At 43.5% G+C, this 27,595-nt stretch overlaps 2 protein-coding genes and 1 long non-coding RNA gene across 4 annotated transcripts; 2 read left to right on the plus strand and 1 right to left on the minus strand.

The window, feature by feature from the left end:
• Nucleotides 1-94: 94 nt before the first annotated feature.
• On the minus strand, nucleotides 95-2,206 carry LOC138211154 (uncharacterized). The gene is made up of 2 exons (XR_011179312.1): nucleotides 1,273-2,206; nucleotides 95-1,120 (listed from the first exon to the last, which is right to left on the minus strand). It is a non-coding gene; the product is annotated as an uncharacterized lncRNA (long non-coding RNA).
• On the plus strand, nucleotides 1,080-9,262 carry hdx (highly divergent homeobox). Of its 2 annotated transcripts, XM_069170830.1 has the most exons (11): nucleotides 1,117-1,250; nucleotides 2,743-2,904; nucleotides 3,307-3,453; nucleotides 3,715-4,899; nucleotides 4,967-5,023; nucleotides 6,068-6,214; nucleotides 6,992-7,190; nucleotides 7,280-7,359; nucleotides 8,355-8,459; nucleotides 8,632-8,754; nucleotides 8,829-9,262. In XM_069170830.1, exons 2-11 carry the CDS (start codon nucleotides 2,839-2,841, stop codon nucleotides 9,054-9,056), a joined length of 2,337 nt encoding a protein of 778 aa, XP_069026931.1. In that variant the 5' UTR covers nucleotides 1,117-1,250; nucleotides 2,743-2,838; the 3' UTR covers nucleotides 9,057-9,262. The 2 variants fall into 2 exon arrangements, with proteins under 2 accessions (XP_069026933.1, XP_069026931.1); XM_069170832.1 differs by lacking the exon at nucleotides 6,068-6,214 and having other exon boundaries at nucleotides 1,080-1,250.
• Nucleotides 9,263-10,013: 751 nt separating this feature from the next.
• rps6kal (ribosomal protein S6 kinase a, like) lies at nucleotides 10,014-26,089 on the plus strand. Its single transcript, XM_069170833.1, has 22 exons — nucleotides 10,014-10,410; nucleotides 12,909-12,968; nucleotides 13,097-13,213; nucleotides 13,292-13,373; nucleotides 13,474-13,554; nucleotides 13,758-13,837; nucleotides 14,550-14,656; nucleotides 16,192-16,229; nucleotides 16,452-16,594; nucleotides 16,712-16,782; nucleotides 16,892-16,980; nucleotides 17,170-17,234; nucleotides 17,861-17,963; nucleotides 18,144-18,268; nucleotides 19,570-19,692; nucleotides 20,229-20,318; nucleotides 20,424-20,582; nucleotides 20,677-20,838; nucleotides 21,851-21,927; nucleotides 22,109-22,226; nucleotides 23,196-23,336; nucleotides 24,781-26,089. Exons 1-22 carry the CDS (start codon nucleotides 10,384-10,386, stop codon nucleotides 24,904-24,906), a joined length of 2,184 nt encoding a protein of 727 aa, XP_069026934.1. The 5' UTR covers nucleotides 10,014-10,383; the 3' UTR covers nucleotides 24,907-26,089.
• Nucleotides 26,090-27,595: the final 1,506 nt, after the last annotated feature.

Raw genomic sequence — 27,595 nt, forward strand, 5'->3', positions numbered from 1 at the left:
ATAGATAGATAGATAGATAGATATGAATGTTTTAAGAAAATGAAAAAACGCAGGAGGATCACATTGGTGTACTAAAATACATCAGGAGCCTTCATCAAAGAAAGTCTTTATTAGTGGTATGATAACAACTAGCCTTATAGTACAAAGCTCATTTGTTTCAAAGTGCAGGAAGAAACTTTATGGAGCTCAAGTGTGGACTTTCCAACAGACAGTAGCAATAATTAATTGAGAAGTCCTACAAATAAAAATAAATGTCAATTAGTGGTTGTGTTTATGACAAAGGTAAGATACATATTCAGGGTCAATGCTTGTTTCATGCTGGTTCGGAGAAGTAACATTTATAGCCAAGTGGGTTGGATTGCTGTCACCAAATTCCTCAAAAATGCTCTTAACCTCTGTCTCCTTCTGCCTCTCTGTCTCCAACAGAATATGGCAATATTGTTCACCGAACTACAGAGCAAATGCCAATAAACTATTAGACTGTACAAGTGTTGACAGTCCGTTACACAATGTTCATTGCTGAAGTTGCAGCACTTGCACTATTTTGGATAATGCGATGTTTATATTCTTTTACAGATGTTTTAGCAACAAGATAAAAGTGATCCAATTCAAATTTATTCATGTTTATAATGAATACAAAACTGCAAAACCAAGTTCTACAAGGTTCACAATGAAAGTACAACAAGACTGAATGTAAATGTGAAATGCTTGCTTCCACATTTTGAAAGAGAATAAAGGCACCAACATCATGTGCAACCTTTTCCTTGATCATGTGAAGTCTAACAACTAATCAAAAGGCGGATATTTAAACACATGTGCAGTCAGGACACGCAAATATCTCCAGCTCCAACTGTTCACAGGAGCAGTTTCAAAGGGAAAGTCCTTTGACTTGAAAGGCTCCTCTGACATGTCCAGGTGAGGAGGAAACGAACCGTCTCCCACCCCCTCCAAAAAAAAAGTTGCGACCGCTTCCACGTCCGTGACCTCCTCCTCCTTCTCCTCCTCCTCCTCCAGCAAACCCCGCCGAACAAAGTCACCGGTGGGCGGGACCACGGTGCTCCGTTCTCAGCCCCTTTTCCGAATGTCACGGCGATGATCTCGAGCTCCCATTGGCTCATGTCTGAAAAATACGTCACAATCATGATTAGAATTGATGATCGGACGTTCTGATTTCATTGTCTAGCAAAGACGGACCGGCGAAGAAATCTGCTGAATTCGAACGTTCGTCTGATTTTAAACATCAAAAAATGGTACGTAGGAAAGTGGTTTTACTTTTCACGTCCGGGTACCCACGCAAAGGGTTTGTTTGTCGGCGTCCGCTGGAAGCCCCCGCCGGGGGTCGGCGAGGATGATGACGCCGAGGGGGGGTCGGGAAATCACAGGCTTTTGAAGGAAAAGTTCAGCCGCCGCAGCGATCCATTGGGAAAGCTATGCTAACGCTAGCTCACGTTAGCTGGCTCGGATATGGCCGCTCCGGGGCCTGCGAGCTGACGTCGGGCTGGTCTCTTCGCACCGGCCATTAACGGCGCTCTCACCCGGTTTTGTTTACCGGCCGGCTCGCGTGTCGTGAAGTTACGGGCGTGCGCTTCCCGTGTGGCAAGCGTGTTTCTGAACCCGCCCGGTCGCTGCCCGGGTGGCGTACTAATCCGACGCGCCCGCAGTTGTGTTCGCTCATTCCCTCCGTGGTGTTCCCATGTTGACCGGAGCCATGCGCACTCAGCCCGACAACATCAACCTGCTGGTTGCTTATTGGTCGCACCGCACTCCCCGTACGGGACTTTCTGTTTTCCAAAACCTCGAGCAACTTTACTTTAAAACGCGGCGTGCTTGTTTTTCAGCCCCGTGGAGCTCCATGTGTTCACGCTTTAAACTGGGATGCTCGTTTCCTTCTTCGTTTCCTCCTTCGTTTCCTCCTTGGTTTCCTCGTCCCGACACAACAGAGGCTTCCTGCGAAACTTTCACGCGTTTCGATTTCATACTCAAAAATGATGTTGTTGTTGTTTTCTATTTATGACACTTTCAATAATATAACCTGCCTGTGTTAAAAGAAACAATTCATTTGTCTCCCGAGTGTCACTATTTGTTTACATATTAACTTGAAAGCGTTTTAAATTAAATTGTGCCCATTAAAAACAAAAAAACAAAAACAAATGTAACCTCTGGAAAGCTGTAATTTTTATTTGACTTTGCTTATGATACATATAACCTCATTTGATAAATTAATTTGATTGATAATGCTATTAATGCTTCAGTGGCTTTGTCTTAGCTTCAGAGCTGCCAAATTAGTTGATGGACAAAAAATAAAACCAATTTTTGGTAATCCATTATTCATTTTTGAGTTTAATCGTTCCAGCTTCTTAAACGTGGATATTTTCTAGTTCCAGAAAATGACGCTTCTTTATAACAAACTGAATATTTCTCCCAACAGAACGGGGACGGTGACGGGGGTCGACAGGTTTCACAGTTTTTCTGACCAAACAGCTCATCAATTAATTGAGAACATTGTTAACGAAGCATTTTGCATATTTTTCAGCTTCACAGTGCTTCGTTGCAAGTGCTCTCTAAACGTTGTTACATATTACATGACAACATGTTAACTAGTTGTCAACAACATAAAGAGACTCTCAGTCTTGATCTGGATTCTTGAGTGACGGATTGTCATTGTTTTTTTTTTATAACACTCTTGTTACTTTTTTGTTTACACTTGTCAGAACAGTGTTTTCGGCTTTGCTTCCTCCTCAGCCACATTACCCAGCAGCGCGCCAGGTACACTGAGTCAAGATGAGTGCAATGAAAATAGCGGTCAAGTAGAAATATGGAGGTTTCGCTGTGATCTGCATGGCTGCCCCGTTCCCCTCCAGTAGCAGAATGGATGCGTGGCCACAAAGGCGTGGCCTGCAGACTGTGAGTATATCAAGTATTTATGCTCTAGTATTAAACCCCCCCCCCCAAAAAAAATTGCATGGTATTAATTCTGACAAACTCAGCACAGGTACAAGTGTAATCTTGAGATTGAGCCACTTTGGGGAGTTGGAATAATATTCCAGTTTAGTAAGGAGTAAATGTTCACCATGCAAAAGAGCTGTAATTGTTGGAATCAAATTGGCTACATAAGACATAGTTTTGCAGTGTCTGAGCTGAAGAAAGGAAATTGCACAAGTGTCATGCGATGATGCCTTAAAAGATAAAGCTTTTTTTTCGACATGATCATCTCCTATAATCTGTCAGTTAAATCTGATTATTACTGAATTCTTGCGGAATTGTAATTTTGTGTATGTGGGTTTCATCTTTGTGATTGTCCCTTAGATGAACCTGCGGTCAGTGTTTACGGCTGAACAGCAGAGGATCCTGGAACGTTACTATGAGAATGGGATGACCAATCAGAGCAAGGCTTGCTTCCAGCTAATACTGCAGTGCGCTCAGGAGGCCAAACTGGACTTCAGCGTTGTCCGGGTAGGTCCATAAAATGTGCTTGTGTGTGTGTGAACGAGGAAGAGGGGGGCAGAACTCTTTGCTCCGATTCGTGTTGCACTGTTGTCTTTTTGTTTTAAATCAGGAATGCCCATGTAATGCTCGGGCAAATAATTCCCTGAATCCTTCGTCGAGTGCAGAGTCATGAATTATTATCCTCACTTGGCTGCACGAGTTCCTCAAATGTTTTGCTGAATGTTTTTTTCAAGTGATGTTACTGAGGTGATTGCTCTCTCCCCGCAGACATGGGTTGGCAATAAAAGACGTAAGCTCGCTTCCAAGGTTGACCAGAACGGAGGTGTGTCTCATTCCTTATCGAGTCAGGGACTTGCTGGGGGGCTACTCTCCAATCACACATTAGCCGGAGGTGCTCTGTCCAACCACAGCTTAGCGGCAGGGGCGCTGCTTCCTGCTGATATTGCTGCAGCACGCAACATCCAGAATCGCGTGCACCTTCTGCCTCCATCCTCGTCTTTCCCTTCTTTCTCGTCAACATCTTCCTCCCCTTCCTCCTCCTCTCCCCTCAGCAGTGGAAGCAACAACAACAACAACAATAACGATGTAATACTGACCGGGATCTACTCTCTGAACTCCGTCCCTCGCTCCCGACCGAGACCCACGGCTCCCCCGTCTCAGTCGGACTCTGAGCTTTCTGCACACACGTCCTCACTGATCAACCAGGTGATGCAGAGCAGGAGCACTTCCACCTCCTCACCCGTCCACTCCAAGCTCGTGTCTCTGTCTCAGAACCTCCCATCCCTCACATCTGCCTCAGGGCCTTTAGTCTACACTGCAGTCAGGAAGGGCACTTCATCCCTTGGGGAGGGAGGGATAAGTGCAGGAGCAGGGGTTGTACCTCACAGCTGGACTAGACAGTACGGTACAGCGCAAACCCGCCCTTGGTCCTCTTCCTCACACTCCCAGGCTCAGCTTCAGCCCAGACCTCACTCCAACCCTCAACCTCAACCGCCTGCTCCGCAAAAGACTCTGGTCTCCCTCCCAATCCGAAACTCCAGCCCCTCCTCTGAACACACACCTCGTATTCAGCAGGTCTTCACCTTGTCAGAAAGGATTGAGGGGGACAGACTTAGACCTGGGCCAGCGTCTGCTGCAAGGAGCCAGGAAACTTGCAGGCCAGTGGTTCACCCTCTGGACACCTGTCATAACTTCTCCATTGCCATGGAAACTGGAGATGAAGAAGACGAGTGGCAAAGGGAAGAGGAGTTGGCGAATATGGCCGCCGAGACACACATCTACAGGGAGCAGGCGTCGGCCAGTCCAACCGGGGCTGAAGTGTCTGTCGTGAGAGGAAGCCACTCGCCTCCGACGACCAGCTCCAGACCCGCGCTGCTTCACAGCAGCACACCTCTTCAGGGCAGCTACTCCATCACAGCACAGACCTCACTTACAGGGGAATCCAACTCACAGGTAAGCAAGGTTCTTGTCTCGGTACTGTTGACCCTCAAAGATCTAACGTGTGTGTCGTTGTGTGCAGACCTCCGTTGGTGTGTCTGCCGCTCCCTGGGTTACAAGCAACTCCAGAAAGAGAACAGTAAGTAGTCTTTGTCCACACTAACGCAAGAATGGGAATATTCTGAACATTACAAAACAACCTGAAGTACCAGGTTTATACACACAGAGAGGTGCAAGTGGAGCGCAGCACCGTGATGTGCACGAAGCAAGGCTAAGCTGTAACGTTTGAGTAATTATTCCAAATTACAACGGTTGATCAACACCAGCACCTGCGTTACACACGTTTTATGACCACTGGTCTGGACGCATATGCAATTTCACTATGGACTTGAGCAAAGAGTGCACATAAAATGTTGTGTCAAGCTCAGGAAATCAGCAACAGAGACCCTCGAAATGCTTCAGAAAGCCTACAGCAATAAAGCAACGAGCTGGTCGAAGAGTTCTGAGGGGCAAAACATCACAGTCCCAAACAAAGGAAGGTGCTTCAGGTCAGGAGTGAAACCAGGTGGGTTTTGTTGACATTCCAGGTTTTGTGCACCACATATTCGTCGGTCAGGGTCAGACTGTCAACACCGAGTTTTGCTGTGATGTTCTGAAGCGTCTGAGGGGAAACATTCATGCTCACGACCTGAACTGTGACACGATGGCGCTTCGGTTCTCCAACATGATACCACCCCCGCTCACAATGCATTGAATACCCCGCAAGTTTCACACCGGCTACAACGCAATCATCGCTCCCCACCACCCATACTTACTGAGTTTAGCTACCCACAACTTCTTTCTGCTCCCCAAAAATTTTACACAAAATTTGATGTGCACTCTCTGCTCAAATATCAGGTCCATTGCGGCCGGACCAGTGGTCACAAAAACACGTGTAACTCTGGTGCTAGTTTTGATCAGTAACTTGAATACTTACTCAACACGTTTTTAGCTTCCTGCTGCTCCATGCACGTCACTGCAGTCCTTCTCGCAAAACTGGACTTGTCCCTGAACCTTTTGATTGCCCTTTATATTACAAATATAGGTAATAAAGCTAGAGATGTGATAAACACTATCAGCGATTGTGAGTCAGCTCATGATCAGCGTGCATGCTGTGTAGTCAGGAGGCGGTTTGTGTTCTCAGCTGCAGGATCGGACCCAGTTCAGTGATGGGGATCTCATCCAGCTGAAGCGCTACTGGGACCGAGGCATGACCAGCCTGGGCTCAGTGTGCAGGGAGAAGATCACAGCTGCAGCCAACCAACTCAATGTAGACACTGAAATAGTCAAGGTAACCAACTCCACAGGGGAGAAAATCAGTTTAGCATATTCCATTTTTTTTTTTTTTTTTTTTTTTTTTTTTTTTAAACATCAGGATATCTCCAGAAACTAGAGAAGATGTCTCGAGAAATCTTTGACCCTCACATTGTCAGGCCCCTTGTTTATGACTTTTAGACTATTTGACTTGTGTGGACCCTTGAGAGCGATGAGAATATGGGAGAGCACATGTTTTCTAGGTCACAGACGTTTTCTAACTTACTTACACAAAGTTGAGTAAAAGTCATGCAGTTCTATATCAGGGCCACGGTAGGAATGCTGATGGACTAAATATAGTCGTTGAGTCCTGGCACACAGACACACATGACCCTCTGCCATCTCACTTACAAGGATATTTATTGCAAGGAAGACAAATCTTTTACTACAGAGAAAGGGCAGTAAGTTCAGACAATTTCCAAATCATGGCAAAATAACTGTGATTATTTGAAACCATTTTGACCCCTCTGATGTGAGTTGTGCTGTTCAGCATCTGACCCTCTTTTTCGCTTTGCCGGTTGGGGTGGTAAAATAGAAGACAGAGAATTTTCCTACAGGGATCAAAGTGTGACTAGATCGTTGCATTACTTTTTAATTGCATTGTATGCATATACAAGGCAGGTTTGAACCTTTCAAAATGGTCACAGAAATTGCACAAGGAAACACATTACACTTTGAAAAACCAATCAATTGAATTTATGTATTTTGTATCTACATCTTTGACACAGTGTCTCGTGTGTTTTCTGATTTGCAGACATGGATCAGCAACAGACGGAGGAAGTACCGTCTGATGGGTATTGAAATCCCTCCTCCTAAAGGCGGGCCTGCTGTGTTCACAACCTCATCCCCAGGAAACGAGTCTCCGGTGGGCCTCAGCCCCGACGAAGAGCGCCTCAGAACGCCTGAGCTCGGAGACGACTTGAACGACGGGGGATCTGTGTGCCTGTCTGAGGGTGAGGCTGCCGATGCCGCGCACACATGAACACACACCTTCTGCACAAACTGCGTACCTCAGCATTCATTGCAGTGTTCTCGAATCTAGATGGCACCATCGATTCACAACACAGAGACGGCGAAGATGGAACAGATGTGTCCACTGCTGCTCCACTCGCCAATAATGTGGTACTTCATTATTTCTCTCTTCTTACAGTAGAGCCTCATTAAATTTAACCACTTGGGAATGGACGCTGGTTGGGACAGTATTCATATATAATACTGTCCCAGCTTACTCAGCATTGTACTGCTTTCCAATGTATTTCATTTGTAATGTGATGCAGAGTAGGCCTTTTTTAAGGAACACATTTCCACATATCATAGAAGGACTTTTACTGTATCCTTAGTTCTTTCAGTTTTAGTAGGTTTGAATTAGTAACAAGGATGCACCGCTGCGGTGCATCAAATCAAACACCACCTATTCAGAAATAAAGTTCCTAACCAAACACAGGCATTGGTTTTGATTACCATGCCACTGTTCAGTCAAACTCGAATGTTGTAAAAGGATTCTTATCACACCAACAATCTGCACGTGAACACGCAACCTCTTGGTCGTGAAAAATGCAAAAGTTTTTAGTTTCAGGAACATTAATTAATTATTGTGGCAAATAACTGTGATCTCAGAAGAGAGAAGTGTTTTCATTTTAATTGGTATTTAGCCGAGAGTAAGATAACAATCCAACAAATACTCCACCATATCTGTCCCTTTAATGGAATATATCAGTTGTAATCATGTAATCTCGTGTCGATGTCTACTGTTAGAAAGAGGATGGGTGTTATTACACTCTTATAATCATTACCATTCGCTGACCAGAGAAGAAAGTGCTTTATCACACCGACAAGTTAATTATTCTCTTCTGTTTGGAAACACTAAAGATGCCACTGTTTGAAACGTACAAGACTGAGTGAAAGTTGTTTTATTCAGGAGGAGAGTTTGTTTTCAGGAAACAAATGAAAGCTTCTTGACAAATAAGGCGCTTTTGATCCAAAACTGCAATAGTACATTACAAAAATGTAACATATGGAATTAAATCCTGAGCAGATTAGATGCGTTATCTTATTTTGTATAATTTTAAATTTTCTTTCTATGAAGTCCTGATTGATGTGATCTGTGTTTTTAACAGAAGATCGAAGTAATGGATGAGGAAGAAGTGGATGATTACGACGATGATGATGGTGAATTAATGGCTTCAGATCTCGAGCAAATGCAGAACCTGCTGGAATTCAAGGTAAAATCACACAGACTATAATATATTATATAATATAATATGACCAAACAATGTTCGTGCCATTCTGCATAGAAGTGCCATGAATAAAAATCAGTGTATTAAAATCACTGCCACGCATCATGATCTTAAGGGCTGAGTTAACTTGGTTCCTTCTTCAATGCGTCTGTTTCAGCATGAGGAAGTGCAGTTCTTGGAGCATGAGCTAGAGAACCAAAAACAAAAATACCAGGAGCTTGTGAGCTTCACGAAGAGCCTGCTCAGCGCTCTGAGGAATAATGACCTGGAGAGACAGCAGGTACGTTCACAGTCATGTTTAAGTAACTTTATATGAGTTCAGATGTAAATCTCTAACCTCCTGTATGTGTTTAGGAACTCATTGCCAGTCTACCTCAGCCTTCAGACCAGGACTGGGACATGACTGTGGAGAGCGGAGCCCAGCCAGACGTGTCCTCCAACCACGAGGACCCCCAAACAGCTGGCGCGAGCGGTGTAGATCTCGCACAAGCCAACGAAGAAGTCCCGCATGAAGACAATATAACTGAAGTTACTGAGCCCTCTGCATCAGAGGAGCAACTGCAGGAAGCAGTTACAGAATAAGAGTGACGGTTTCATTAAAAAAAAAAAAAACACACACTCATTCACACAAGAGAGACTATCTTCTAACAATGACTCGTCCTCCACGCCCAGTGCCTGTGGATTGATGCTTCACGATGACTGTTGGGCTGACAGATGCCTTTTTTACTGCATATCATTCGCCTTGCTCTGGTCCAGTCCAGAGAGAACAATAAACGACCTCTAACTTATCTGTGTCGATATCATTTCTCTGGTTTTACGCAACAGAATAGGGCTTCATATCTACTCATGATAGGTCAGGAAAACCATAACAAAACCTTAAAAATCAAAACTGTTACAACAAACAAGTTCTTATTGTAATAGAAACTGATTACTTGCAGATTACAGTTGAATTCAAGCACACTGCTGCTGCAGCACCGTGTCCAGTAAGGACATACAGCACAGCAACTCTGGGCTTCATCTAGGAAGTAAGAAATTTGATGTTACACCAGTTGCAGCATTAGTGGCCACATAAATATATCAATTATTAATCATGTCCAATTGGGTTTTTTTTCCTCTTTTGATCAATTGGAGAAGTTGTGACCTAAACAGGGAGATATGTTCAGACCTATGAAGACATGTATACACCCAGTGCCTCGGTGCTGGTGGGTGGGAGACAGAGCAGCAGAGAAAGTGGATGATCTTTAAGCTTCTTATTTCCACTTGAACGAGGGATGGACAGGCTTATGAAACAGCGGCTTGAAAACGTGCAACTCACCCCCTTAAGATCGGAAGCTCAGATTGAACGTCTCGGCCGCAAGAGGAGTCTGTCTCGCTCTTAAATGTCCTTTTGTCTCGCGTCACCGACAGACAGGTGAAAGAAAAGTCGTCGCCTGTCAACTTACCTCGGTCGCAAACACAAACCGGTACATGTCACACGCAGCATCGCGTCCACTCCTCCTCCTCCTCCTCCTCCTCCTCCCGTCTCTCTCTCTCTCTATCGCGACATCGGCTGCTCGGGTTTGGACGGGGGGGAAATCCTGAACCGAATTGCGTCATAAATACGTCAATAAGCTCTCGTTCACTGACGGTCAGGTACCACGGGAGCCGCCATATTCGCATCCATGGCAGGCTTAGCGGCGCCGTCGGCGAGCGTGTGATCCGGTCGTCAACATCCCCGTCCGATCCTCCGATCCTCCTCCGACCCCGACCCCCTCCGATCCCGTCCTGCTGGCGGACCGCGGACGCGCAGCTCGCGTCGGAACATCAAAGCAGAGCAGCCGGACGTCCACCGAGGGGACGACATGCAACGTGGAGCGGGGGTCTAGCGGACTGCGATGCCCTAGACTTGGAGAGGAACCCCGGGCACAACATGGAGGTCAGCAGCGTCAGCAGCGAGGTGAGCTGACACACGCGGGCGTTTCGCGTGTGAATTCCGTCCCCCGGTGTCCCCGGTGTCCCCGGTTCGTGCTGTCCCGTTATGTGAGCTCGAGGCTGAGCGGAGCGTCACGACCCGCAGCGCGCCGCGATGCATGCTAACGAGCTAGCTCATGCTAACAGCTGGTTAGATGTTTATTTTTTGTTGCACCGGCCGAAGGTTTGTTAGTTACGTAGCCGCCGAGCCGGGGGGCTCCTACCGCCACCTGTTACCCCACGCGTGGGGGGGTGGAGGGGGTCCGGCTCTTTATCCGACGGCGCGCGAGCTCCCCTCAGCCTTTTTGTTGTTATTTACACTTCTCGAGAGGAGTTTGCCTCTTTGGCTAGCTTAGCGCACGTAGCATTAGCACGTCGTTAGCTTGTTAGCTGACAGCTCGCAGGCTTTGAAACTTGGAGGTAAAGTTTTCAACCAGCTCTCATCGCAGAGGCACTAAAACAAACAACAACAACCCAACGCAGTGCTGTGATGTGATTCTAGCTGTTCAGTGACGTGACGTTAGTTCAAAGTTAAAAGCGTCCTGAACGACTCGATGTCTGTCTGATCACTTGTGAACCAGAGATGCTGTTAAAGCCTGAAGGTCTGATGGTGGTTATAAAGAAGTTATACTTTGATTTAAAAACATTAGTTCAGACTGAAATTGCCTTGCACACACACACACACACGCACGCACGCACGCACACACACACACACACACACGCACACACGCACACACACACACACACGCACACACGCACACACACACACACACACACACACACACACACACACACACACGCAGGCTTCGTGTTCTTCCACCAGGATCAAAACAACATGTAACTCGTGTTCATTACAGGTCATCAACATCTGGGGTCTCTCACACCTCCAGCCCCAAACTGTGTGTCCAGACCGGTTTTGCAGCCAACAGAAAGTTGTTGCGACATGGAGATTGTGACCTGGTCTGGTCTTTGTTTGAACTGAACCCTCCTCCTCCTCTGCAGGTCTCTCTCTGCCTCTCTGCTGAAAGATGTGAAGGGTTTTGTTTTTTTGTTTTTTACGCCCGGTTGCCATACAAACACCGAATTGATCATTTTATTAAACCACCCTGCCCAAAACATTACTCCCATTTCTTCTTGTTCATCTCGTACGACAAATAAACGCCACGAGCTGCCGTTTCTTGAACGCTGCACCTTCCTGAAGGCCGCCGAGGCTGCAGAAGTGAACATCAGCTCGGCGACCGGGAGTGATGACGTCGGCCGTTTTATCCACTTTGCATCAGTTTTTGACTTTGAAGAAAAGCGTGTCGTCAAACCCGTCCGTGAACGTAAAATGATATTATGTACGGCTGCCGGAGGACATACTTTTCAAATGGCTGAAAAAGGCTCGCCTGTTTGTGCTGCAAGTGTAGGCTGCACTCTGTTACAAGCCGCGATGAGCCACAGCAAAGGTGGGAGTGAAAATGTATGTGTGAATTATGACACAATATCTGCCCTGGCTTTGGCCAACATGGATGTTATCCTCCACAGATGCCCCGAATCTTTCATTTTGAAGTTTATTCAGCGTCATGTCGGGCTTTGAAGGTCATATCTGGTCTGACTTGAGTGTTTACGTTGTTAATGTTATTCTGTAGCAGCAGTGACACGCAGGAACGTGTGGTTTGTTGGCCTCTGTTTTGTGGATGTACGTGAGTGTAAGTCGGTGGCTCCACCCACTGAGTGGGCTTGCGTAGTGCGATGACTCATCCTCTCTTCAGAGGCTTGATGGAATTCAACACACAAACACGCTGAATACAGAATACAGGCTGAGCTTCAGAGCAGAACTGAAATATTCAGACCTGGATAATGTTATGGTGGTCCTTTTTTTTTTTTTTTTTTTTTTTTTTTTTGTCTGATTTATTTGCAGATGCTGATAATATCTGACATTCCTCTTCTGGCAATATCTTCGCAGCGTATGGTTGTTTTGATGACCAAAACAGGCTTGAAAATGTGCACCGAAGCAAATCTGTCTGTGGTCATTTAAAAAAGAAAAGTATCTGACCGCCACTATGAGCTAGAAGCCTTAACAGAGACCAGGCCCTAGTTTGTCCTCAAAAGGCTAAATGCTGACTATAGCAGCAGCAAACATCAGACTCTCGGGGCCAGTCAGACATGTTGTTTTTACTCTGGCTGGGGATTAAGCTAGAATGCTAATAATGAGGGGCTTTATAGGGAGGGGATGAGAGCTGGACAGCTGGACGGGGTTGAAGTATGGACTCCATACTGTTTGACAACAAATAGAGCTACAGATGGAAAAGTGAAAGTGCTGTGATATTGAGTGTGACTCATCAATTTCATCTGTTGAATCTTCTCCCATCATACAAGTGGGCGTTCAGCAGCTGCAGTCATCGTCCTGCTCAGCTAAGAAACGGGGATGAGCAAGCCGTGTGAGAGTGTTTACTGCTGACGACTCCTACGATTAAAAACAATTTGTTGGTCTGGCTGCAGGTCAATGGACATCAGATCATGGACGAGCCCATGGAGGAGGGAGAGTCTTTCTCACACTGTGTAAGTAAAGCTAGGTGGGAGGTCGTGTGTGTGTGTGTGTGTGTGTGTGTGTGTGTGTGTGTGAGAGCATGAAGGATGACATACCTGCCGCCTCCCTCATGTGTCTCATACTGATATCGGTTGTGTAGGATGACGAGACATATGAGGAGATTCCTATCACCCACCATGTGAAAGAGGGCTGCGAGAAAGCCGAGCCATCTCAGTTTGAACTGCTCAAAGTTCTCGGACAGGGCTCTTTTGGCAAGGTGAGGAAACTCAGCTGACCAAACAAACGTCTCCGTCCAAGTTTGCGTGTCTCTAAAGTCTCCGTCTCGTCTTCTCAGGTGTTTCTTGTCAGGAAGATCATGGGTCCAGATGCCGCTCAGTTATATGCAATGAAAGTTCTAAAAAAAGCATCTTTGAAAGGTAATGAAACTTTGTCTGTCATCTACCTCAGCACAAATGTCCCAGTATGTCCTGTCCACTGGGGTTGAATTTCTCCATCTCACTGGCTTTGTCTCTCCAGTCAGGGACAGAGTTCGCACTAAGATGGAAAGAGACATTTTAGTGGAAGTCAATCATCCCTTCATAGTGAAATTGCACTACGGTAAGAGAAACATGCATAACATGCAGGCGATTATATATAATCATACAGATTACATCCTTGTTGAGATTGAATACAGGACAAGCTGCTTACGTACATCTGCATGTTCCCGCCAGAAACATCTTTGTTAGCAGAATATGTTACAAGGTTATTAAGCAGGAATTGAATATTTCTGTTATAAATTATTTGTTTCCTCACCTCCGCAGCCTTTCAGACAGAAGGAAAACTGTATTTAATACTGGACTTTCTCAGGGGAGGGGATGTATTCACTCGCTTATCCAAAGAGGTAAGCTGACGTTCTGTTGCCTTACGTCCCGTTCTGCTTTAAACTCATTAACACATTTTCCCGCTTTTGTTATTTTGCATAAATCATGTCCTTTTCATTCAAGAATTTATTTCATTTTTTTTATGCCTTGTTTGTGAAAACCAGAACTACAGATGCCGCACTGTTCATTTATGAACCCAAAGGAATTGTTAAGTTGACAGCTACAAATGGAACAGGTGCAAGTTTAGTATGCAAGAGTATTTTATTTATTTTTTATGCGCACTATTTCTGCCAAGTCATTTGTCTCTCCTGTTGTCTGTTTGCTTTTTATTCAAATTATGATTTGAATTCCTCATGGAAACATGAGGAAAGCGCTTTTCTTGGAATCTTTATTTGCTTTTGCATCATCAGTTGCTTGTCAGCTAGAGGCCCAGATCAGCTCTTTTCAAATGCTTTCAGAGTTCTCAAACAATGTGCGATTGTTCTCTAGATAGACCTTGTGTTGAAAGCGTGTCTCAGAACCAAAGCGATCGCTGCCAGCAGTGTCAAATCAACAGCTTGCCGAGTCGTGTAGCCTATTTGAAATGTTGATATTGCGACAATAATAATGCTCTGTTTTCTCTGTTTGTGGTGAATGATGCTCAATACTGAAGTTGTGTTATTTTCTTTCCTCTGCTGCTGAATTTCTCTTCTCTTCAGAGTTCAGAGAGTAAATTTGTCCAGTTCTTATCAGGTTATGTTTACAGAGGAAGATGTGAAATTCTACCTTGCAGAGCTGGCCCTGGCCCTCGACCATCTGCACAACCTGGGCATAGTTTACAGAGATCTCAAACCAGAGAAGTAAGAGTCATAGACTTCACCCTCACCTTTGACCTTTTCACTCTCTGACCTCACGCCACACCCAAGAACACCCCGATACAGACATGACCTGCACGACTGTAACGTGCTTTTCGGTCACGACACGCGTCTGTTGTCTCATGCCACCGTGAAGGCTTGAACAAACTATAAGATAACTGGATCTTGTTCTCATCACCTGTTTCGGTGAAAGTAAAGCGTGTTAAGACTCATTGTTTCAAATGCATAATAACTAACAGGAAAATGTTTCAATTATCGTGTGCTGTATTTAGAAATAATTCTCTCTAATCTACAAAATATGTATATGAATCCCCTCCTTTTATGAAACTGTAATATAATTAAAAAAAAAAAAAAGGTAAATGATTCATATTTTTAGGTTTTGTGGGATCTAAAATTATCAGTCTGTTATAGGACAATTTACACGTCACTGATGTCTGCAATCCAAAGTAAAAAAAATTATATTAAGAAGAAATTCAGTTTTAGATTAAGAGACAATTCAAAGTGCTTTGCACGAGCATAGAAGTACATTAAACACAATATATTAAGAAGACATTAAAACTGCATTTAAAAAAAAAAGACAATACAAACTAAATAGCAAATAAATCATTGAGGGTTGAAATAAGTGTTGTATTTAATTTGTTGGACAGGTGCAGCAAACAATGTTTCAAGCCCTGATTTAAATGAGCTGACAGTTTCAGCAGACTTCAGGAAGCTTCTTCATAGTATAGAAACTAAAAGCTGCTTCACATTACTTGGTTTTGATTCTAGTAACTCTGAGTAAATATGGTCAAGATGACCTGAAGGGTTCTTTGTCACATCCAAGTAAATTCTAAATGTATTTAGGCCGAGAGACCATTTAATGCTTTATAGACAAGTAGTGACATTTTCAAATCTATCATTTGACACATAGGAAGCAGTGCAGGGATTTAAGGACCAGTGGTATGTACTACAGCTGCCTGGTTGATATTTACAAAGACCTGTACAGACACCTCACAACAGCCTACCCTGTTGAAAACAACCACATCAACACATTGTTTCTGTATCTTGTTTACGTAGAAATCCTTTAGACTAACATTGCAAGATGTCAACAGAGATTTACTTTTTTTTTTAAACAACAAATTAAAGATGAACAGACTTGGGAGAAATTGCACTCTTTAAAAAAAAGATGAATTCAGAAAACTGTTAATTCCTCTAATGCTTGATTTCTGTGCATTTCTTGAGTGAAACCTCACATAGTTTAGTTTTAGTGAGCTCTTAGCCTTTTGCTCTACTTCTCTAAAACTCTGTCCCCCGGCAGAAATTGTAAAGAGCAGAACTTTTAAGTTGAGTACTCGAGTCTGTCAGTTCCTCTATCTAACCTTCTACTTGAAATCTCAGATCTCCACAATAACTTTTACACAAAACTCTCACATGTCAGACGTGATTTATGGAGAAAACAAAGGCATGAGATGACTTGAATAGTGTCCTTCTGGTAATAGTTGTTTGAAGCTCACCTCGGTGGAAAAACTCTTGTCTTTCAGCATCTTACTTGATGAAGCTGGACACATAAAGCTAACAGGTACGTTTTAGACTTAATGCTAAATATATTATAATGCAGACCTACTGTCTGACTTGTTTTTGGACTGTAAAGAGTTATAGAATAGTCTAATCAAGATGATTGAACAGTTGTTGTTTTTTTGTTTAAAAAAAAATAGATTTCACACAAGCTTTTTTTTTCTTTTTCTTTTTTTTTTCCATTCAACTATCTTTTTATATTCTACTCTGCATTGTTGTTGGACAGACTTTGGCTTGAGTAAAGAGTCAGTAGATGCTGATAAGAAGGCGTATTCCTTCTGTGGTACGGTGGAGTATATGGCCCCTGAGGTGGTCAACAGGAGAGGACACACACAGAGCGCAGACTGGTGGTCTCTGGGAGTACTAATGGTACACAAACCTGTACACTCTTTATTTTGATACCTCAGCATGCCTTTCAGTTTGTCATTTGTATGAACAAATGGGATATAGCTCATCCGATTTATTTTCCTCTCCGTGTGTTGGCAGTTTGAGATGCTTACAGGGACATTACCGTTCCAAGGGAAAGACCGCAACGAGACCATGAACATGATTCTCAAGTGAGTCAATGATTAAAACACTAAAGGCGTGTATATAAGTAATGATCAGTCGTACATTTTCTTGTTGCCCATATTCACCTGTCGCTCTGTGCTCCTTCTTTCTCCTCAGAGCTAAGTTGGGAATGCCGCAGTTCTTAAGTTTAGAAGCCCAGAGTTTGCTGAGAATGCTGTTTAAACGAAACCCCTCCAACAGACTAGGTAAGGGAAATGTGCTGTGTTGATTCCCTTAGCTAAAGCTTGTTAACATTTTGGCATTCACTGAGATCATGTGCTGAAAACCACAGAGAGAAAAAAAAAAACAGACAAACGCGTGAATGTGTTGATCCTCTGAAAACAATAAAAGCCAACGTGCCAGGTTAACTGAACCAAAGTGATTTGTGTCTTTAGGGGCCGGGCCCGATGGAGTGGAGGAGATCAAACGACACGCTTTCTTTTCCACCATCGACTGGAATGTGAGCACACACACACGCGCACACACACACACACACACGCACACACACGCACACACACACACACACACACACTCACTTACTTCTCCCTCTCATTTCTCACACACACACACACACACACACACACACACACACACACACACACACACACACACACACACACACACACACACTCACTTACTTCTCCCTCTCATTTCTCACACACACACACACACACACACACACACTCACTTACTTCTCCCTCTCATTTCTCACACACACACACACACACACACACACACACACACACACACACACGTAACTCCGCAGCTTCTGTTGAGGATTCACACCTAGCAAACGTTTGGCTTGGTGACTACTGGCCATCAGCCTTGGCCACGGCAACTATGTTTGTGTGTGTGCGAGTCTGGGCAGAGGTCCAGTTCTCACTGTGTGTGCACTAATAGCCCCGCGTGAGTGTTTAAGAGCCAGCAGGATGCTATTGGCCGGACTGAGCTGCACAGGGACTGGAGGGGGTTAATCTGGGAGGGGTCCTGGTTTATCTCGCACATATGTTCACACACTCCAAACAGCCTGTGGTCAGGTTTGATTTCTGACATGGATCTGTGTTTTGTGCCCGTGGTTGTCTCCAGAAACTGTACAGGAGAGAGCTCCAGCCCCCGTTCAAGCCCGCAGCAGGTAAACCAGATGACACGTTCTGCTTCGACCCAGAGTTCACCGCTAAAACGCCTAAAGGTAAACCTCCACCTACACGCACACATGTTCCGCTCACAGGCTCCCGAGCTAACAAGCAACAGCCACTCTTGCAGCCATGGAAACTGCAATTAAACCCTGACTGCAACTGCAACTCCAACATTTTTGTGGGTGTTTTGTATGTACAGTCTTGACTTCATTATGAATTATCTGTGTGCTTAGACTCCCCTGGTATCCCACCCAGTGCTAACGCCCACCAGCTCTTCAAAGGCTTCAGTTTTGTTGCTCCAACCCCGATGGATGAGAACAAGAGTTCCCCGCTGCTCAGCATACTCCCCATAGTTCAGGTGAACATACATCAGCTCTACTTTGCATTTACCCTCAATCACACTTTGCACTTTAAATATTACAATATTGACTTGCACACATTTTTTTTTACTGTTTAGCTTCTGTAGGAAGCAGTGAAAATAAGATAAATAATAATTCCATTTATCTTCAGTACTGGACTTTTTTATAGTTTTTGTTTTTTTTTACATTTTACAACATTGTGCCGATGAGTCACTTTATCGCTGAGTTTTACACAAACTTCATATTTTCTGCAGCTTTTGCGAAAGCTAATCCAAACACCGTCGGTAAGGAGTCGACACGTCTGTGAATACAACATTATCACAACCTTCTAATTAATGATGATTAATGATTAGTGCTTTTCTAGTGGTGCTGAAACAATTCCTGACTGGAGGCAACTGGTCGCCATTTGGTAAAGCATCAGTAGTTTTCTTTTTTTTGGTTGAATTTGATAATATTCACATCTTCCCAGACCTGCAAGTCAGTTTTCGTACAGAGAAGTGTACTTACAATGAGAATAGTTTTAGCCGGATGAAGTCTTGGTTCGATATCACCAGAATCATCCTGTGATGGCTGCTGTGTTTCACTGCAGACCTACACACTACATCCTCCACAGTACAAGGATGCGCACACACACACACACACACACACACACACACACACACACACACACACACACACACACACACACACACACACACACACACACAGTCCCACTCATGTTCCTAAGTTGCTGTCTCACCTGCTACTGTTGGTCTGACAGCATTTTGCCGTTATGCAACGTCTGAACGCGGAGCCAAATACAGAAATGGCAGTAAATCTGTTATGACAGTGTGACTGCTGAATATGTAGTTTACAGCACTGAAGTTCCTTTCTGGTAAATTTCTGAACAATAATGTTTGTGGCTGAAAACGGCAGGGGTCTGGACTATGAAGCAGGATCTGGAGCTCGCGAGCTAACTTCAAGTTCAACTCTAGTTTTTGAGGGCTGTGACTGTAGTTTGTTTCTTACTGGGATATATCGCCACGGTAACTCGTGCTGCAGACCTAACCTGCTCTGGAGAAGGTTATGTTCAAGATAGCAAACCAAAACATGTAAAAGTACCGCTCACTAAAGGCCCCGGGATGCTCCAACATACGATACACCTTGAATGAAACCGTCCGAGAATAATCCCATTACATGAAAATAATGCTCAGCCAAGGCTTGTGAAGGACACGAGGTGACAGATGCTTTTCTGGAAGCGGTTCAGTCAGTTAATGTCACAGAATGATATCTAACAGTTAATGACTCTCATCCTTTCCAGATGCACGGAGGCTCGGCCAAGTTCTCCGATCTGTACGAGCTGCAGGAGGACATCGGGGTCGGCTCCTACTCTATTTGTAAACGCTGTGTACACCGAGTCTCTGCCATGGACTATGCTGTGAAGGTAACCACTTGAATTTGACTGTGAATGAAAATCTTTACTTCTGATCATCTGCTCTTTAAGAATCAAAGTCAAATCAGCACTTTATTTTAAAATATCTCTGCTACTCATTTTTAGCAGTTCCCTGCATCACGCACAGTTTCGTCCAGTTGCAGCCTTTGATAGGCCGAGAATAACCTCAGGAAAAGCTTCATAATATTTAATCGCTGGGGAGCTGAATGAAATGAAGTTACATGGTTGTTGTGTGAATGCACAATCAGTGTGAGCAGAATGTGGGTTCATAGAGTTCAGAGACACTTTTTAAACCTCGGTATGTGTGAAACTGCTAAAGGTGGAGAAATCACATTGAAGGTTGTTAGTCATGCCAGGACACCAGCAGAGGGCAGCACAGCTTCAGAGTTTGCAGGAACTCACTGGTGTTTCCTAAATCTCAGATAGTTGAGGTTGTTCACTGAAGTAAATTACACAGAATCATTTTTCTTAATCAGCCAAAACAAACATTTGTAATAACCACTATTGTCTGTTTTCATGTTTCTCAGATTATAGACAAAAGCAAGAGGGACCCCTCTGAAGAGATCGAGATCCTGATGCGATACGGACAACACCCCAACATCATCACTCTGAAAGACGTCAGTAACTTTTATGTGCGAGCTTTTAGAAGACAGTTTTGGAGGGCGTATACTGACACGTTGTCTGTGTGTGTGTGTGTGTGTGTGTGTGTGTGTGTGTGTCAGGTGTATGATGAGGGCAGGTATGTTTACCTGGTAACGGAGCTGATGAAGGGAGGGGAGCTGTTGGATAAAATCCTCAGGCAGAAGTTCTTCTCGGAGAGAGAGGCCAGTGCTGTGCTCTACACCATCACTAAGACTGTTGACTACCTCCACTGCCAAGGGGTGAGGAAGCCTTCCTTTACACACACACACACAAGCCAGAGGGAAATTCAGACACCTTCTCTTGATGTTTTCTCCTTCTCCTCGTCCTCTCCAGGTGGTTCACCGAGACCTGAAGCCCAGTAACATCCTGTACATGGATGACTCGGGGAATCCTGACTCCATCAGGATCTGTGACTTTGGATTTGCCAAGCAGCTTCGGGGAGGCAACGGCCTGCTCCTCACCCCCTGTTACACCGCCAACTTTGTGGCACCCGAGGTGAGAGAACAACAGATGCAAGCGGTGAAATAGAAGCGGTGATACCTGGAAGACAAGATATAGAAACATGTAGGGCAGAGTACCGAACCTCCATACTTTTATGACACTCATCAAATTTCTCTAATACTGTCTACTACTTGATATTTCAATTCTGCTGTTTATAAAGTGTTCTGGGACCTTGTTCCCGGGTGATTTTGAACTTTAAATAAAATTTAGTTGAATTACAATAGAAAGAAAATGCCTGGTCATGCGGTACCACATTTCCAAACCTTTGCCACATCCAAACCAACACATGTTCGTTTCTAAATGGCGTCCAAGAACTGCATAAACCTTTGCTATGTTTAGGCAGAAGTACATTTTGTAAGCGCCAGTGAGCCAGTCCAGTGTTTACCGTACAGTACGTAGCCTCTGCATTACATTTCAACTGAGGTTAATCTCACGTTGGAACCCCCCTTTTTTTATATATATATATATATATATATATATATATATATACTCTTTTTAAACCGTGTTTTTCTCACACCTGTCTGACTTGTGTGCGCTGCAATAACTGGAAGCTTGTCTGTGTGCTGCTGGCTAGTTGGCATCTACCAATAGCATATGAAGCATTTAGGGCTCGTCGGTAAACTGTAGATTCTCGATTCCAGCAATAGCTTCTGTCTGAGGCATTTAGGGAACATTGGTAAATTGTAGCATAGCAATAACTTGCATGCTTCAGAAATTTATGCAAATTTTAGCCCCAGATTTGCACCATATTTGTAATGTAATTTTCTTTTTCTTAAAAGAGATTCTCTGAAATTGGTATCAATAAACATATTGTTCAAGAACTGGTATTGAGGTCAAGCTAGTGGTACTGGTATCAAAAACCTTTCAACCGATACCGAGCCGTAGAAACATGGCAACAGAGATGTTGGAGAAAAAACTAAATCAGGATAGAATAACATCCATAATTCACATTGTTAATAAGAGTCTCTAATATTGTGCCTTTCTCTCTCTCTGTGTGTGTGTCTAGGTACTAATGCGACAAGGTTATGATGCAGCCTGTGATATATGGAGTCTTGGAGTTCTACTGTACACCATGTTGGCAGGGTAAGACTGGACTCTCAGGGCTGGTTGGGAAGCATCAACAGTAAACGTCCAGATTTATAAACCACTCTGATGTCTTACAAAAATGGAAGTCCAAACAAGAGCTGTGATTCATACATAGAAGTAGTCTGAAGTGAAACCCTACATATAATGGGATTATATCTGTGTTTTATCCCTCTGTCAGGTACACACCGTTCGCTAACGGCCCAAATGACACGCCAGAGGAGATTCTTCTCCGGATAGGATCCGGAAAGTTCTCTTTGACAGGTGGCAACTGGGATACGGTTTCAGACACCTCAAAGGTACACACTGACACTCCGATTGAATGTCACAGCACCACCGGGAAGTGACAAAGACTAGTGCTAATTAACATTTTTATTCATGTATTGTCTTGGTGGTGCTTCTTTTAATGTCGCTGTCATATTTGTTTTTGATCTAAACGTTGGATTTTCTTCACTCTGATTTTTGCTGTGACTCCGAGCAGCTGAACAGAGATGACTGAACAACAGCGATCACAAGCTTTTCTGATGTATTAAAATGTTTGATACACATCATGACTTTTCTGTCAATTAAAGATTGGCCAATTCCGCTTATGATAACATAAGAAATGAACTTTTATCACAGTATGAATCCATAGTGATCGTGTTCATCCTTCACGACGGCGTTATGTTTTCACAAAACGCCCGAGTGGAATTTTTGAAAATTTGGGTACAAATGGTCACTTGGATTTAAGATTTTAGGGGTCATAAGTCAAGTTCACGGTGACATCACATCCTCCCATTCTCGTCAACACAATATATAATTAACGCCTTGAGGGAATTTCTTCCAATTTGACACAAACGGTCACTTGGACTCCAGGACACTTTGGTGGTAGAAGGTCTTATTCTTGTGAACATGATGGGATAAATCAGGACCAGAAGGGAAGATGGCGACCATTATTTCACATTTGGTCAGATAGTGAATTGATGACGCTCATCTTGGCTGTCCACCTTGAAATGTCTGCGCTGTCTAGATGAAGAAGTTTGTGAAGCATCCACATTTTAGAACTTGTTGCTTCTTTCATTCATATTGGACGATTTTTCTGTTGTCATGGCTACAACTTTGTGCTCATAGTGTTTCATCAGAATCGCCTTTATTAGCCACACGGGAAGTCATACATGGGTTCCTTCGAAGTCTGCGCTACCGAAATTAGCTCTCTGGACAGACCAGGATGTAAACTGCAACTTGACTAGTCGGTACTTTCATGACCAGACATGTTTTTAATATTCCAGGACCTGCTGTCCCATATGCTCCATGTGGACCCTCACCAGCGCTACACAGCAGAGCAGGTTCTAAAGCATTCCTGGATCACGTGCAGAGATACACTACCACACTTCCAGCTGACACGCCATGATGCACCGCACCTCGTCAAGGTGAGAATACACACTGTCCTGCCAACTAAGACATTTAATATACAGAAACATTTGTTACCATCAGGTTCAATTGAATGGTTTGTAGCACCCCAGAGTATCTGCTGCTCTTTAGCATTACATCATCCCACACCATCAGAGGAGGTGCTGGACATCACACCCCGGCAGCGCCTGCGCTTATTGACGAATAAATGTGATGCTTGATGATTCATACACTTCTAATCTCATCTGTTGTTAATATCAGATCCTGCACAGCAGACATGTCCGTGCTTCTATCTCATCTCGGATCAGATGCGTCCTCAAATTGAGCTCATCATGTTGGATTATGTTTGGTGTTCAAGTGGTGAGAACTCTGTTGCTAGGTGACTGGAAAAAAAAAGGATGTTGTCTTGCTCACTTTAAAAAAAAAAAAATAGTGAATCACTTTATTTAGTATTCTAACATCATGTTTAAAGTAGAGATGAAAAAATGTACATCATTAAGATGAAAGAAACTTCAACGTGAGCCAAAAGACATCAGTGTGCGTCACACATCCTGAGCTGGAAGAAACTTTCCACTTACAGAGAAGAGGACAAAGTCCTGACTCCGTTTGAAGGTGCACAAGGTCGCAGTTAAAACGGCACAAAATCCATTCTCCATTACCGTCCCTCAGGTCTGCAGCCATCTCAACTCAGTGGTGCAACATCCTGGAGATTTCTCCGAGTTGCTTGTTCTTAGATTCTCTGTAGTCGGGTTGTCTGGACAGCATCATTTAACCCACATTACTGTCCTTCTCTTTGTCTACTTCAACAATAAGACATTCACATATTAAACGATGTCTCTGCCCAAACGAGTGTTTCAGCAGTGTTTAATAAATATGTAAAGACTTGACAGGAAAAATGTGTATTGTGTTTGTTATATAAGTATTTGCTTGTAATTGAATCAATTTTGATACGATTTTCCTGCTTTTTAAGTTATATCTGCACTTGTTAGAAGTCCTACTTCAACGCCATGTTTAAATACAGCTCCCATTTTGCAATGTATTTTTTAAATAACACACGACATGTTTCTGATTGATATAAGTGGGAACAGTGTTGTGTGATACTGTTGATGAGCTGAAAATGGAGGTAACTCAACCAGAATCTGATAAACCTGTTAAAACACGAATGATATGAAAAACAAATACTAATCAGCAACCGTTCAAAGCTGCAGCGTGGAGCTGTTGTCTCCCTCCTTCTGCCAGTAAGGGGAATTACAAAAACACAGGTTAACATCTTAGATTCCACCGTAGGCTACTCTGTCGCTACTGTTGTGGCTGTAAAACGGTGGATAAGACAAAAAGGCTTTAGCCTCGATGCAAGTGTTAAAATTCAGCCATTTTGGCCACTCAGTCCGTCAATAATGATAAAGTCTAGAGGAGCTGCATGATTTTAAAAGTTTAAAGACAAGTGTCCATGTTGTTTTCCAGGGAGCCATGGCCGCCACCTACTCGGCTCTGAGCCAGAAGACGAGTCAGCCGGTGTTGGAGCCCGTTGCGGCCTCTAGTTTAGCCCAGAGACGCAGCATGAAGAAACTCACCTCAACAGACATGTAGACACACATCGCTCCCTCTCCAGTTTTAACCTCAGACTCTCTCACACACACACACACACACACACACACACACACACACACACACACACACACACACACACACACACACACACACACACACACACACAAGTCTTGGCCAGTCAGAACTACTGTCTCCCTTTTTAATCTATTTATTTGACACACCCAACATCCTCACACACACACACACACACACACACACACACACACACACACACACACACACACACACACTGGACAAGGTTACATTGCAAAGAAGTCAGCAGATGAGTACCAGGGGAAACTCTCATATCTGTTGCTGCTGGGGAGACGGACTTGAATTTATTTCCACAGCTTTCATATGCACTCGCCCTCCTCGCCTTTCATTCTTTCTTCCTCATGTGGGGAAGAAACGCACCAGCTGATGTTCTCCTTCACTGTGATTGGCTGATTCAAAGCTGCTTTGGTAAACTGTGCCCTCCCCCACTGCTCTTCATCTTCACTCTGCCGTCCTCCTCAGTTCTCTCTCCTTCCCTTCTTTGCTTTCGCTCTCTTTAACTTCTTTTCTTTAAAGTGAACTAATGAATTATGTGTGAGAGTACTGGCAATATGATATTGACTGAGGTGCAATTTAAGACTGTTTCCTCTCTGAGACTCAGAAAAACAAAAAATATAAATATGCGAGTCTGCTCGTGGTGGATTAAAAAGTCCCTCAGGATCAAAATCATTTACCAGCACTTTTGGTAACATAAAGACATGTGTGGACAGAACCTGTTCTCCCTTTCCCTTAAAACTCACCATCAGACTCATGTTACTTTGTGATGCTAACGATGTATCAAAAGAAAGCTGCAGAAGGACAAAAGATCATGTCTAGAGGTTGAAGGTGAAACAATGTGGTAAGATAACAGAAAATCTTGTTTGCAAAAAATATATAAATATATATAATGATGATGAAGATGAAGAGCATGTGGGGGAACTGTAGGGATTTCTCTGGGGGGGACAGGACGCACCCCGTCAAACCAGAGGCTGAATTAAAAAAAAAGAAAAACAAATATTTCCATGAATATCTCTTCAAAAAGACATTGTGGAAATTGTATGATATTGTATTTATTTCATTTGATTTTTAAGATTCTATTTTTCTTTCAAGTTCTGTATATATTGACATTAAAGATCATTATTGACATGCATCCTCTGCGGCCCAACCTGGTTTGTTCTGTCACAAAATGCACCACAGAATTCTGTTAGTGACTGCAAATGAGCAAAAAACAACTGGCGGCTGTCTCACACAGACCTGATCACCCATGTAACAACAAGAGTGTGTAGCTTGTGTTCACAGGTTGCAGACACGGATTTCCTCTTTATTTGTGTTGAACTAGAGTGTTACATAATTATAAAAACACTGAAATCTTTACGTAACTTCTGAAAGTTACTGTAAAAGTAGCACAAATTGAAAATTTAAAGTAAAAAAAATAAATAAAACCTGACCTTGTAAAGTCAGTCAAACAGCCTTGTCTACATAAGTAATGTGTGTAGCATTAGTTGGCTGTAATAATATATTTATCATACAAGACCAACGCTTCGGCAGTAAAACCCGACAACCTTGTGAATCAAATGAAACAAAGGTTACTTGGTGTTCGTGAATTAAACTGAGACAAGCTGAAAGATTTACTACAAAAACAACTAAAATGCAGATGAATGTGATGTTTGTGTTCCAAACTTACATTTAAAAAATGGTGACACGTCTCTCTGGGGAGAATATTACTGTTACTCTGGATAATACAGACATGACCTGTGAACAATTTGAACTGGAACTAATTATTGGAATAAACTACTACTGGTGTCACTCGATCACTGCTGAAAGACCTAACAACTGTACTCCAACTGGCCCAAGTCCCAAAACAAAAAAAATGATCATTTAGTTCATTTGATTACAGTTATTACAAATACACATCACATTACAACCATGTAAAAATGAATGTCTAATCATTTAAATTGAAATAAAATGTGCCTGTGCATAGCCAGTGAAGGATGTCACGTCAAGCTGAGTCAGTCAGATTCAGACTCCTCAGTTGTTTATTCTAACAAGCAGAATGAGTGCAGGAACACGTCTGAAAAACAGGTGACAACACTGGACCTGACAGGTGAGATGAACCTTTTAATGTAAAAAAAAAAAAAAAAAAGAGGAGTCAAAGTCTCCAGTTGGAGCCGCGAGTGGCTCCTTTTTTTCTTCTTTTTTTTTTTTAGCAAGACATGTAAGTGTATTCTATGATTATGAAACGGAGGCCTGATGTTGTTATTTAACATTTCTGAAGCTGCTGTCTGGTTAAATCAGTGAGTTTTGCTGTATGACAAAAAAATAAAATTGTATCTGCAGTGGGAAGTTTTATTGGAGCAGCTTGGAGTACATGGTCTGACCAGTTCGGGAACCTCTGATCTGACGCGTCATCGCCTCGTAAGATGATATGGTGAACATGTTAGCGTTTTTTTGGTTTTTTTTGACACATCCGACAGGTAGAGCATCAGGATCAGATGGTGGCAAACTGAAACCAGGCCGTGATGGATGCACAGAGAGCAGATGTAACGTGAGTTCCCTACTTTGAACTTGGTTTCGGTCTCCACTAACTCCTGGGAGGATTCTGGGTCTGGGTCTTCAGCTCCACGATATTCGCCAGCTGGTCGCTGACTGTTTCAGT

Source organism: Embiotoca jacksoni, unplaced genomic scaffold, assembly GCF_022577435.1.
Source record: "Embiotoca jacksoni isolate LCO1_2020_lvr unplaced genomic scaffold, fEmbJac1.0.p SCAF_5, whole genome shotgun sequence".
In the NCBI taxonomy this organism is placed as follows: Eukaryota; Metazoa; Chordata; class Actinopteri; family Embiotocidae; genus Embiotoca; species Embiotoca jacksoni.